This window comes from Natrix helvetica, assembly GCF_964273705.1.
Source record: "Natrix helvetica genome assembly, chromosome: 3".
In the NCBI taxonomy this organism is placed as follows: domain Eukaryota; kingdom Metazoa; phylum Chordata; class Lepidosauria; order Squamata; family Natricidae; genus Natrix; species Natrix helvetica.
The window spans coordinates 121,216,162-121,229,926 of NC_138549.1; the positions used below are offsets into that span (position 1 = coordinate 121,216,162).

The 13,765-nt window shown below is 45.4% G+C and overlaps 1 protein-coding gene across 2 annotated transcripts in view; it reads right to left on the bottom strand.

Moving 5' to 3' along the window:
• The window catches only part of CELSR2 (cadherin EGF LAG seven-pass G-type receptor 2), a 121,181-nt gene that overhangs the window by 4,974 nt on the left and 102,442 nt on the right, over positions 1-13,765 (bottom strand). The window contains exons 29-34 of one of the 2 annotated variants that reach the window (XM_081946665.1): positions 11,780-11,902; positions 10,346-10,476; positions 10,146-10,234; positions 3,102-3,275; positions 1,946-2,053; positions 76-319 (exon numbers count right to left, since the gene is read on the bottom strand). In XM_081946665.1, the coding sequence (XP_081802791.1) occupies positions 76-319; positions 1,946-2,053; positions 3,102-3,275; positions 10,146-10,234; positions 10,346-10,476; positions 11,780-11,902 (869 nt within the window). Of the gene's footprint in view, positions 1-75; positions 320-1,846; positions 2,054-3,101; positions 3,276-10,145; positions 10,235-10,345; positions 10,477-11,779; positions 11,903-13,765 lie in introns of both variants that reach the window. The other variant, XM_081946664.1, reaches the window with a different exon arrangement.

Below are 13,765 nucleotides of genomic sequence, written 5' to 3' on the forward strand. Positions count from 1 at the left end.
GGACAAGAGGCTTCACAGAGTCACGCACAAACCACCAAGGACAGGCGAGCAAGAAAAAGGCTCGGCCATACTCACTCGGAGCCTGAAGAGTCCTCATCCACTGTGCCAGTCTTTATGCTCATGGTGATAGGTGTAAGGCCATTGAGCTGCTCCTGTAGGGTTTGTCGGGGTCGGGGTACCCCACCCCCACGGCTGCCATCGCTCCCCGAAGAACCATGCAACGATACCATCCCTGAGCGGCAGCTGGAGAGCTTGTTATGGATGCGCTGGATGCTGCTCTTCTCACTGATGGGTGGCAGGTATTTTTTCTTTAAAATTCCTGAGGGCAGAAGATTCAGAGTCAAACAAAAAACACACCATTCCTTGCTACAGTCAGGAAACCAAGGCCAAAGGATATGACTACTTGTCTCTATGGATAGAGGTGTGGGCTCCATAATGTTCTACTTCAGGGGTGTCAAACTCGATTCCATTGAGGGCCGCATCAGGATTGTGTTTGACCTCAGGGGGGCGGGGTGGGTGTAGCAGAGTGGGTGTGGCCTGCTCAATGTCACTGATGTCGGAGGCGCCTGTGGCGGCACGAGCGCTCTGCCATAGAGCTGTGTTTCCAGCTGTGGCGGCCTCCTGTAACCTTCTCTGCCAGGAAAAACAGAGCTTGGGAGGGCCACACGCACCTTCCTCCACCTCCCCCAAGCTCCATTTTCACTGGCAGAGGGTTGCAGGAGCCATCACAGCTGGAAACACAGCTTGGGAGCCTGTTTTCGCTGGCAGAGTCCCTCATTCTTTCCAGCGTGGCCCTGTGGGCCAGGTGTAAGCACCCCTGTTCTACTTGTAAAAAACAAAAAGCAGAGCTGTGTCCATTTTCATCTCCAAACCTTAAAGGCACCAGGATCCAAACCTCTTGGTAAATTAAAATGGTCTTGAAATTATTGACTAAAGGCTATCTGTTTTTTTGTATTTTCTTCATCATATTACCACATCCCATGTTCTTAGGCTCACCTGGAGCAAGATCTTAAAAGAAATCAGGGTTTTTGGGGGTCTCATTTCTATGCTGGTAATTTGGAGAATGTTCATTCCAGTGCAGTCTTTAACTTTACAAGAATTGCATTGCCAGCTTATCTATATAATGTATATAAACTCTTATAAATTAGTATTATGGAGCTTTCTCACCAAAGGCTGCAATGACACATTATTTCTGCCCAAAGAGAGCTAGTTTTATTAACAGGAAATATTAATCATAACCAATATTGTATCCCTTCATATGTATTAATAGGCACTGCAGTTTATGCTCTATAAATGATTACCATGATGCTTAAATTTAATATATTTATATTAAAATATGTTGGTAATTGAGCTCTTTTCTTTCATTATTAACTGCTTATGCTGTCTGTACAGGATTCCAAGAGGCATTTAAATGATGGAGGAACAGCCTGTTCCCAGGGTTTTCTATAGGCCCAATCTTATTTCTAGTCCATCCAGGATGAATACCAAAGAATGACACACAATTAGATTCGTTGATTAAAAGGTTACTAAAAGGTCATGTCCTATAAAGCTAAATTCTGTATTACTGTATCACACCTGAGAAAATGCTTGTTTGCAAAACATTTTTACATTTTTTTTGTTTGCTTCCAATCATACAGAGAGGCAAGACATTATTTCTATTAATTCCCACAATTCACATACACCTAATCCATATTTATCTGGTCTGAGAGACTTAAGATGCTGAATTCACTCCTGAATAATAAGAGCAATTGCAAAATGCAACTTGGTATTTAGTGCAATTCAAGAGAAAATGACTAGGGTAAAACAGACCAGTCGGTGTTACAGTTCCCAGAATCTAACTTTTTACCTTTCTGGGGCTGAGCAGTGGGGTGAGGCAGTGAGCCCAAGATGCCCTCTCCATTCTCTCTGGCCAACTCCTCTGTCAGTCCCAGCCGGTCATTCTTACCCATTGGTTCTACCCGCAGCGACTCTGAGCCAGGGTGGCCATCGCTCTCACTGGCAGTGGTTACAAAGTCACCCGGCCAATAAGGTTTTCCAGGTCCAGAGATGTTATCTAGTGAGAAAGCAGAAGATGATTGTGGATTTCAACATTTGCCCCTATATCTGCTCTCCTCACTTTTTAATAGCCACACTGAAGAGCTTAACGAAAGCCTCTGCCCAGGGAGATGTAACCAGTGGTGGGATTCAGCCGGTTTGCACCTATTCAGGAGAACTGGTTGTTGGAAGAAAACTCGTGTTGTTTTTTTCCACTTTAGAGGGCTAATCCTATAAGGAAGGCAGGAAGGAAACATTCTGGTGTTGTTTCTAGCATAATCTTTATTGCCCTGATTTACAGAAACTGCCTCTCCGGTTAACCCTTATTACATTGTAACAGCTAAGACGAAGCGCCCATCGACGTGAGAGACGTTGAGTTGGCCACGCCCACCCAGTCACATGACCACCAAGCCAGGCTTACCTAGCTGGTCATTAGGGCAGAGAACCGGTTGTTAAATTATTTGAATCCCACCACTGGATGTAACCAATATAAAAATGCATGACCAGACCCAGAGAAAAACTATACTGAAGGAGTCTTGTCCTGTCTTCACTATTCTGGAAGCAATCTTAGTGAGCAAGCTTTGCAGGGTTTTTTTCTCTCCCTTTGTCACATCATTTACATGTTTATATCAGCTCTCTTTAGCAGCTCTTGAAAACATGCAAGGAGAAGAGACATCAATGCCACTGTTGAGGATGATGGTAAATCACAGTTTTCACTGACAGGGAAGAACTAACAATAAAGTGCTTTACATGAAAAAATAAACTTGCTCTGTACGTAACTGAGATTATATCTGTTTTATCTCAATGGACAATTTTGCATAGTTTTAAAGCATCTGTAACTTACAGAAGCTGAGCTTGATTGCACACCTTACTCAAGCATTTCAGTTCCCTGGAGTCACTGTAGCAATGATCTATCTACCAATGGTCTATCTATCACAGAAATTTTAGAATGATGAAGATGAGTTGAAACTTCTTTGTAATCTGGATAAAGTCTGATCTAGCGTTGGCTTCATCCCTTCCTCCAGTTTTAGTGAGCTATTCCTGGAGTTGCCCTTGTCTTGCATTACCCTTTGGAGTGCTGAGTGCTGGCAGCTTCTCATTGTTAGGACACATTAAGTTCTCCCAGCAGGGTTCCTTGGGAAATTCTTCGTCCTCTTCACTGTCAGAGGAATGGGTGGACGCAAAGGAACCACTCTGGTCATCCTCCATGGAAAGGTCACTATCTGAATCAGTATCACGTTCTGTGCCGAGAAAGTGCAGGGAGAGAGACAAATAGTAACCAGACTGCATTAATAGTGCATGCATTCTTCACTCACCTGTTCTCCAGTCTCAACTTGTACCAGATTCTCATGTCAGAGAATCTTAATGGTCCAAATCGGTTATTTAAGAACTATCTACACAAATCAGGGGATTATAGCATGCGATTAAATTGTTCTCTTGTATATGCATTTTTGTGCAAGCTCAGTCTATGCAGTAGCTATAGTGTCCTATTACAGTAGTGGCCAAAATTGTGGAAACTTTTTGGGGAAAGTGTATTTTAACGCCATCACTACCAAACAGGGAGAACTTGGTCTCATCACTCCAAATAACACTGTCCCATTGCTCCTATGTCCAGGTAACATGGGTTTTAGCCCAGTTTAGTCTTTTCAACCTTTGTTTTAGAGATAAAAATGGCTTTTTTTGTGTGGAATTCTAGATTTTAGGCCAAATTCCTGCAGTCTGCACTGAACAGTCCTTGCACTCAACTTCATATTGCATTGCGCCATTTCATCTTGTGTACACCCAGATGATTTTCTTCTGTCACGTAGGCACAATCTCTTAATTCTTCTGTCATCACTTGCTGTTGTGCACCTTTTCCTGCATTTACCAGTGTGGTTTTGTAGTGACTGAGTCGCCTTATACCTCTTCAAAAACTTAGAACTGCCACCTTTGGTTACGTTTCCACCTATTTTTCTTCTAATTTCTTTATAACTGTAGCCTTGTTCACTTAACAATACTACGTAAATGCAGTATTTCAGCAATTCAATTCTGCAGAAGGGAAAATCCCTCTGTCCTATGCTTTACTCGTTGGTGGAAGAGACAGTACATTATCTCTTTCAATTTCCTGTGTTCATGTATCTGCCATACGAAGATGTTCCTGTATCCCAACAATTCACCCGGAATCAAGCCGATTGAAGGTAGCTAGAAGTCTTTAAGAAGATGTCGGATAGCTATTTGTCTGAAACGGTATAGGGTTTCCTGCCTAGGCAGGGGGTTGGCTAGAAGACCTCCAAGGTCCCTTCCAACTCTACTATTGTATTATTGTATTATAGCTTTACTTCTTACCCTTCTATTTATTTGTACCCTGTCTTTTATTATTTTTTACAAATAACTCAAGCTGGCTAACATATACCTTTGTCTTCTTATTTTCCCCTCAACAATAACTCTGTGAGTTCAGCTGGGCTGAGAGAGACTGACTGGCCCAAGGTTACCAGCTGGCTTTCATGCATAAGGCAGGTCTAGAACTCACAATCTCTTGTTTTCTAGCCTGGGTGGCTTAACCACTAGACCAAACTGGTTATACAAGAGTGATCAATATGATCTATGACAGCTTTTTGTCCTATCAGTTTCTAAAGTTTGGGGTGGGAGGAGCTTCCGGAGCTATGGCGGCTTGCCCTTGAGCTCCACAGGCGTGCGGGGCTTGCCTGCGTGAATAGGGATGCTACTAGGTCCCCTGCGTTAGCCGGAAGGGCCGGGTCCTGGAGAGGGTCACCCTGGCTTTCTATCAAGACCCCAACGGGTCCCCAGGGTGGCCTGGCGATCGAAAACTTGGCCGAAAATGCGAGGGTGAGAGTATCGGAGAGCAGAAGAGAGAGCCAGCGCCGGCTGCTGCTGCGGCTGTTTCCGTCGCCTCAGCCTCCGCCTCTACTGATGAGATGTCGGGCGTGGATGGCGTGGATGGCGTGGGGCGACGTGGGACGGCGGGGCAAAGCTGAGACAAAAGCGGCTGGCGATTGTGTGACATATGGTGCGTGTGTGAACGTGTGAACGTGCGGAGCGGCTGGGCGTAGCAGGAGCGATGCAAGTGATGCAAGCCATTTTCAATGCTGGTTGGGCCAGGAGAGGCCGTGGAGCCGGGCGCTGGGAGCCCTGGAGGCCTGACGAAGGACTGGAGGTTGGTGAAATGGTCCTGGGGCTGGAGCAGCGCGACTCGGCGTTTTATGGTGCTGGACATATTGGGACATACAGGGAGAGGCAATGGCTGCTGCTGGAGCGAAGGTGAGGGGAGGAGCGATGGGAGCAGCCTTTGCCTTTATCTTCATCATTGCCTATTAGCCCTGTTACTATCCCTGGTTTACCATCTATCGACCATCCGCTTTTATCGTCTCCCTACTGTTTTTTCTACTGCCCACCCATCATTTGACCATCTTTTGACCATCCTGTGACCATCTATAGACCATCTACAGACTGATGGACTGGTCTGCTACACCCATAATCCCCATCTAGGACTTATGGCCTTTTACCATCAGTATCCAGGCCCTGGCTCCCTATATCCCTCTGCATTTCCCTTTCCTCCTGGACTCAGTGCTGTATACAGCACCTATTTTAACATCTTTGTAAAGTAATTTTAATATCTGTAGCACCCTCAATTCGATCTGAGGCCCTGCTGAACCATGGTTTATTTTTACTCTAGGGTAGACCTGATTTTATTGCGGGAGTCCCCCCTCTCGCAAATATGGCCCTCTGCCCTTTCAAGGGCCCACCTTGATGACGGATGTATTAATCCAGAGAGGTGGAAGAAGAGGAGGCTCCGGGGGTTTTTGTGTAAATGTTTTTTAAATGTTTTAAAGGGATCCAGGGCGGGGGGTGGGTCTAGCCAGACCAGGAATACGAGTAGAGCCAGACGAACAGGTGGGGCTGAGGAGAAAGGGAGCGGAGCGGGGGAGGGGAGTCAGTATAACGTTCCTTTAGAGGGTTCCTATATTCCAACAGTCGCAGGAAGGGGTAGATGCGAGGACAGAAGAAGATCCTGCAGTTGGTTGGGAGACCGGCGGCGTTGGTTACGCCCGGTCGTTTGTACCAACCCCCGCATCCTAGGTGGTCAGGGTTTACAGAGCCGTGGCATGAGACTGATGTTATGTAACGCAAGGTCCGTTGTTAATAAGGCCCCCCTCATCCATGATCTGGTTTCTGAGGGGGAGCCGGACCTTGCAGGGATCACGGAAACCTGGTTGGGCCACGAGGGGGGTGTGCCCCTCGTGGAAATGTGCCCATCAGGATACCGTGTATTCCATCAGCCTCGTGCCCGGGGTAGGGGTGGTGGGGTAGCGGTCATTATACGGGAAGCCTTGACACCGAGAGAATTCATCGTACCTCAGATATCCGGATGTGAGACTCTAGGTGTGAGATGGGGCCCAGGGAGTCAGTTGGGCCTGCTGATTGCATACTTGGCTCCTCGCTATGCTTCAGCGGCCCTGCCTGAGCTCCTCGAGGTGATTGCGGAGGTGGCAGTTGAGACCCCTAGACTATTAGTCATGGGGGACTTCAACTTGCCATCGACGGGTGAATCATCCGAGGTTGCTCAGGAGTTCATGGCTTCCATGACAGCCTTGGACCTGACCCAAATAATTCAGGGCCCCACACACGAGGGAGGACACATGCTGGACCTTGTTTTTATCTCTGGTCGATGGAAGAGTGATCTGGGAATAGGGGATCAGGTGATCACTCCCCTGTCATGGTCAGATCACTCGCTTCTCCGGCTGGACTTCCCTGACGCCACCCCCCATCGCGGGGAGGCGGAACCAGAGGATCTTAGATTGTTCCGCCCCAGGCCACTGATGGAACCAGATAGGTTCCAGACGGAGCTTGGGCCACCTCCTGTTGCCCTGACCCGCTCCCGGACAGAGGACCTGGCGGCTGCATGGAACAGTGCGGCGGCCGGGGCCTTGGACCGGGTAGCGCCCTTGCAGCCTCTCCGGTGGCAGCGAACCACCCTGGCCCCTTGGTTTTCCGAGGAGCTGAGGGTGATGAAGCGCCACAAGAGACGCCTAGAGAGCAGATGGAGATCCTCTCGTGCCGAATCTGACCGAACACAGGTAAGAGCCCATTTACGGACCTACCTTGTGGCACTAAGGGTGGCTAAACGTCGATATTATGCCACCCTTATTGCATCTGCAGAAAACCGCCCTGCCGCCCTGTTTCGGGTGACCCGCTCCCTCCTATCACAGAGGTCGCGGGAAGCCCCTTTACAGGGGAGGGCAGAGGAATTTGGGGAATATCTGCAGGACAAAATCGCTCAGATCCGGAGCGAATGGGTCCCCTTCAGTGATCGTGAGGAGACACCGGAGGCGAGTCTTGAGGTACCTATCTGGGAGGAGTTTGACTCTGTTGCCGCCGAGGATATGGACAGGCTACGCGGGCGACTGCGGGCCACCACATGTTTATTGGACCCGTGTCCCTCATGGCTTGTACTGGCAACCTGGGAGGTTACACGTGACTGGCTCCTGGGTCTGGTGAACGCCTCGCTGGAGGAGGGGTTCCTGCCAGCCGCCTTGAAAGAGGCGGTGGTGAGGCCCCTACTTAAGAGGCCTCCCCTAGACCCAGTTGAGTTAGCCAATTATCGTCCTGTCTCCAACCTTCCCTTCTTAGCGAAGGTTGTTGAGAGTGTGGTGGCGCAGCAGTTCCCTCGACACCTGGAGGAAATTATTTATCTAGACCCGCGCCAGTCCGGTTTCCGACCGGGCCACAGCACAGAGACGGCTTTGGTCGCATTGGTGGATGATCTCTGGAGGGCGAAAGATGGGGGCTGTTCCTCCATCTTAGTCCTGTTAGACCTCTCAGCGGCTTTCGATACCATCGACCATGGTATCCTGTTGCGTCGGCTGGAGGGGATGGGGGTGAGGGGCACCGTTTTGCGGTGGTTCTCCTCCTTCCTCTCCGGTCGGACGCAATGTGTGTTGGCGGGAGAGCAGAGATCGACCCTGAGGCCGCTCACGTGTGGAGTGCCACAGGGGTCGGTTCTCTCCCCTCTCCTGTTCAACACATACATGAAACCGCTGGGTGAGATCATTCGAGGATTCGGGGTTGAGTGCCATCTGTATGCAGATGACACTCAGCTATACATTTCTACCCCGAACCACCCCAACGAAGCCGTCGAGGTGATGTCCCGGTGTCTGGAGGCCGTGCGGGTCTGGATGGGCGACAAGAGACTCAGACTCAACCCTTCCAAGACGGAGTGGCTGTGGCTACCGGCGCCCCGCTTTAGCCAATGTATTCCATCTCTGGCTATTGGGGGGGTACAACTGCCCCCGGTGGATAGGGTACGCAATTTGGGCGTCCTCCTAGATTCCCGGCTGTCGCTAGATGATCATGTGATGGCCGTGGCTAGGGGGGCGTCCCATCAGGTTCGCCTGATGCGCCAATTGCGTCCCTTACTGGAGCGGGACGCCCTTTGCACAGTCACTCATGCCCTAGTGACTTCTCGCCTTGATTACTGTAACGATCTCTACATGGGGCTCCCCTTGAGATGCACCCGAAGGCTCCAGCTGGTCCAGAATGCAGCCGCGCGGGTTATTATGGGGAGTACTAAGTACTCCCATGTAACACCTCTCCTGCGCGAGCTGCACTGGCTACCTGTGGCCTTTCGGGTGCGTTTCAAGGTGTTGATCATCATCTTCAAAGTGCTCCATGGCTCGGGACCTAGTTATTTGCGGGATCGCATTCTACCCCATACATCCCTGCGACCAATCCGCTCCCACAGGGAGGGCCTCCTCCGGGTACCATCCGCTAAACAATGCGGGCGGGCGGTGCCTAGGAGTAGGGCCTTCTCTGTGATGGGCCCAACCCTCTGGAACGACCTCCCCCCCGATATTAGAACCACCTCTGATCTCCGCTCCTTCCGCAAGAAACTCAAGACCCACCTGTTTCGAGTAGCAGGTCTGGCCTAATTACCACCATAATCGTAATTGTATTTAACATCTATTCAAACCTTCCTGGATGGCTTTTTAAATTTTATATTGGGGTTTTAACGGGTTTTTAAATTGTTCTTAATATTTAAATTGGTTTTGGGATTTTATAACAGACCGTGTGTGTGAGTTGTTTATGTTCCTTGTCTTATGTCTTATGTCATTTTTATTGTTTTGATTATGAATGGTCTGTACACCGCCCCGAGTCCCTACGGGGAGAGGGGGCGGTCTATAAATTAAATAAACTATAAACTATAACTATAAACTATAAAGTCCAGGCTAATTCTTAGTCTCTCAACAATTTAACAAATAAATCAGAATTATAGGTATGAGGAATAGATCTTCTCACACAATAAATTTGTCTCCTTTCTAAGCTGTAGTATCAACCCCAAACCCCTCTTTATACTGTAACTGACTAAGTTCACTGAATGGCAATGGACTATCTGCCTGCCTCATCTATTCCACAAGATGACTATGTAGATAAAATACAGATTCTTTACCTATGAATGGATAAAATGGCAATTTCATAAGGAATGGGATAGAGTCTATGAAAAAGGCAAGTATCCGTCTATAAAAAGTCCCACAGACACATATCACAATGGCCCGGCTTGTCATTTCTGTATGCAAACAAAGACAATGCTCATTTTAATCTGCCTTTCTCTTTTAGAATAAAACAGCTTTAGCATAGCAAAGCAAGTAGAAGAAAATTGTGTTGTAATTCTATGAAGGTATCATGGAGTTTTATGGGATTTACAGATATAATATATATACAACAACATGAAATATACTAAGTTGCGGCTTTATGGATTTACTACATTCTCAGTCCTAGCACATATTTAACTTTGACTAGACTCTGAGAAACACGAGGAGGAAGAATTGTGATTTTTTTTTGTTTACATGTAATCACCATAGGTGTCCAAAATCATAGACCATTTAAAGGAGGTAGAATAAAAAAATAACAGAGTTGGAAGGGACCTTGGGGCTCTTCTTGGAGGTGATCAGGAAGATGAGGGGGGAATAACAAGAAAAGGACTACATGGAAATGAGAAACACTATATTGTAGCTTTAAGAAGCAAATTATAAGGCATGCTATCAATTGAAGGCAATTCATAAGCCCGGAGTGGTAGACAATTCTGTCCAGAACTTGTCCAATTAATTTCCTCTCACCATTGTTCTGATCCTTGTCTTCCAAGAACAAAGAATTGGGATGTGCAGGCCCAATGTGTACCTGGCTATTGTTCAAGCCAGACTCCTCCCTGTGAACAGAAAATAGAGAATTTGATAGCTGCCAAGGTTCCACAGTACAGGCAGCAAGACCTATACAGTGGGGTAAGGAAAGAATTATACGTTCTTTACATTAGCATTACCTGAGCACAAAAGGGATGTAGCTGTGCTGACTCTTGCCTGAGCGGACTGTGCTATGCAAGGAACCAGTGGAGTCCCCAAATGGCGTATGGTACAATTGCCCATCCACGTAGGTATTGTTGCAAATATAAGCCTGTTGAGATCAGAATAATATGGGAGAGAAAGCAATTAATTGCAGCAGAGAGGCAAGGGGTAATTTGACGAGTCCCTTTAATAAACACACACACACACACACACACACACACACAAACGTAGATTTTCACGGGTGTAGGTATGCTGGTCTTGTTGTATTCGGGTCTTTTCCTGTGTAAGATTGAGATTGTCTTGGCAACGTTTCAGCGAGGTCTCACTCGCCATCTTCAGGCTGGTGTTTTCGGCTTAAAGCGTGGTCGGAACTGCCATCTTTCTATAAACGTTGCCAAGACCATCTCAATCTTACACGGGAAAAGACCTGAATACAACAAGACCAGCATATAAGTTCTGGACTTCATATCTTCCACTGGGCCAACATTGCTCATCTACTTGACCATTCATCTCTTTTATATTAGAAGTCTCCCATCATGTGGTGTAAAAAGATGATGATTTGGCTCCAATGTTGAGAGAGGAGACACACGCGTTGCTTCCGTGGTTCAAAATGGCATTTAAAATGACTGGCTTTGTTCCGCGTGCAGGCAGAATGCCCCAGTGGCCAATCAGAAACACAGATATGATCACATGCCATGGAACTACATTTCCCATAAGGAAGTCTCTGCCTACATTTCCCAGGAGGTAGTTTCTTAAAGGAGACAGCTCTTAATTCCTACACTATCTATAAACTGCTGGGGCGGCACGGTCTCTTTTCTCAATGCTAGCAGTGTGTTTCTTTTCACAGGCATTTGTTCACTAGTTGTTCCTTGGAATCTGTTGCCAAAACTCATCTTTGCTATAAGAAACCAGACCATCTTTTTCCTGCTATATTCTGGATATAAAAGTTCAGAAGATGACCAGAAAGCAGGCTATAGAATATTGTGCATGCCATCTGATCCAAGAAACACAAAATTCAGAGATGAACCTCAGTTTTCATGAAATTACTCTGTTTCAAGTGTGAGAGTTGATTGTGAAAAGATCTGAGTGCTCAGGCAGTCAAACCTGGAGATTGTATATAATTTGGCTTCAATGTGCCTTCTATAATACTATTAGAAGGAGAATCAGTTAGGCAAAACATGAAAATGTATGCCTGTTTGCTTCATTGCCAGTGGCTTCGTTGTCATCTCTTGATGCAGAATATGACTTAAAATTCTGAACTGGAGCAAAATGCCAACTCCAGGTCAAAGTTTTGTTTATTTTGCCTTTTAAGATCAGTGTCAAATTCTGCAACAAATTACCCATAGTTTTCTACTCAAAGGTATTATTGGCCCTCAGTGAGCCTAGGAAAGGAACTGTCTTGAAATACTCACTGCTGTCAAGGTAGATTTGGTAGTGAGTGTAGGATCAGTGCTGTGCTTCTTTCCACAAATAGATCTGAGAGCCTTTCTTACTTCTTTAGATAAGATGACACAGAGGAGAAAGATTAAGGGTCCCTATGGAACAACAAAAGAATAAGCAATGAATGACATCCTCATGGCTTCCAAGCTTCATAATGCTTATTTGTTTCTTAGAGTTATATCTTGCTCTTCCTTCAAGAGCTCAGGGCAGCTGAGGTCTCTGTGGAGATCTCTTCACTGTATCTCCACAATAGCAATGATGTGAGACAGGTTGTGCTGAGAGAGAGAATGACTAGTCCAAAGTCATCATGGCGTTTCCATGCTAAAGGGGTTCTTAGACCCGGGTCTCCCTAGTATTGGTCCAGCAATTTAACCAATTGTATCATTCTGGGTTTCCAACGCATTATAGTAAGGGAAAGCCAGTAGCCTAATTTGCAGACTTACTTTCTATTTTCTTTTTTTTAAGTTTTTTTTATTTTTTATTCTCTTACATACAATTATAGGTATACATTCACATGATTATTGTTGTTCTTTACATTTGTCATTCTTATACATTTAGTATCCCATTTAAAAGATTATAATATACAGTTTGGGATGCTTTATTTACCATCCCATCCGCCTGTTTTAACACTACCTTATTTCCCCTTTCTTTTCTCCCTCCCTCCCTTCTCTACTTTCTTCCTTCCTCCTCTCCTTCCCCTTCCTTCTTCCCTTACCTCTCCCCTACTCCTACTCTTCCTCTTCCCCTTCCTACCCTCTCTCCTTCTCTTTCTCTCCTCTCCACCCTCCTCTCCTTACCTCTTTCTTCCTTTCCTCTCTTCCTCTCCTCCTCTCCTCCTCTCTCCCTTTTTTCTGTTGTTATAGGTGTCTCTTTCAAATCTCAATTTATGTTTTCTTGGGATGGCATTTCCGCAAACCCAAATATAATTTAGTATCACTTCTTATCCCCTTCCTTTCACTAATTTATCCTAACTATTTCCCCCCTTTATATCTCACTCTTGAATATATACTTGTATATTTAGCACTTTCTTTCCTATTTTCTCCCTCTTCCCCCCCCCCACTTTCCCATTTAATAGTGTATCGTCTGGGTTCTGTATCTCCTAGATTCCTTACTTACTTTCTATTTTCAATCCTACATGGTCTTTATTATTTTTGTTTCATATATTTCTTCCCACTCATAAGCAGTATTTTTTTTCTTCTTAACAACTGCAAAAGGTTGTATTAAACTCTTTAAGATTTGACTGGGCTTCACCAATTTCTACAACAAGAATAATTGCTGCTTTTATTAATAAGATTTGCTCTAGTAGAGGAATATATTTGGGAAAATAACAATAGTTGTAAAAAAGAAAAATGTTCTTTTTGCATCTTTTTATTAGGATTAGAGAGCAATAGTTTTGGTAAAAATGCTATTTTAAATCATCATTTGCTAATTATTTAGTGAAAAAGATCTCTGAGTATGTACCAACCTACATGAAATCTATACACATCCAAATATTTGGAGCAACAAAGGGAAGCTTTAAAAAAACCCTATATATATATATATATATATATATGTGTGTGTGTGTGTGTGTGTGTGTGTGTGTGTGTGTGTGTGTGTGTGTGTTGTAATTGTACTGATAAATAAATAAATAAAGGTCATACCAGGGGTTGTAACACAAATACATACATACATACATACATACATACATACATACATACATACATACTTACTTACTTACTTACTTACTTATTTATTTATTTATTTATTTATTTATTTATTTATTTATTTATTTATTAATGGAAATTAAAATCCTGTTGTTCTATAGGACTCAATCATTTTGAGAGGCAAAGAGCTCAAGAATATAGGTAAAGGTAAAGGTTCCCCTCGCATATATGTGGTAGTCATTCCTGACTCTAGGGCAGTGATGGCGAACCTATGGCACGTGTGCCACAAGTGGCATGCGGAGCCATTTGTCAGGG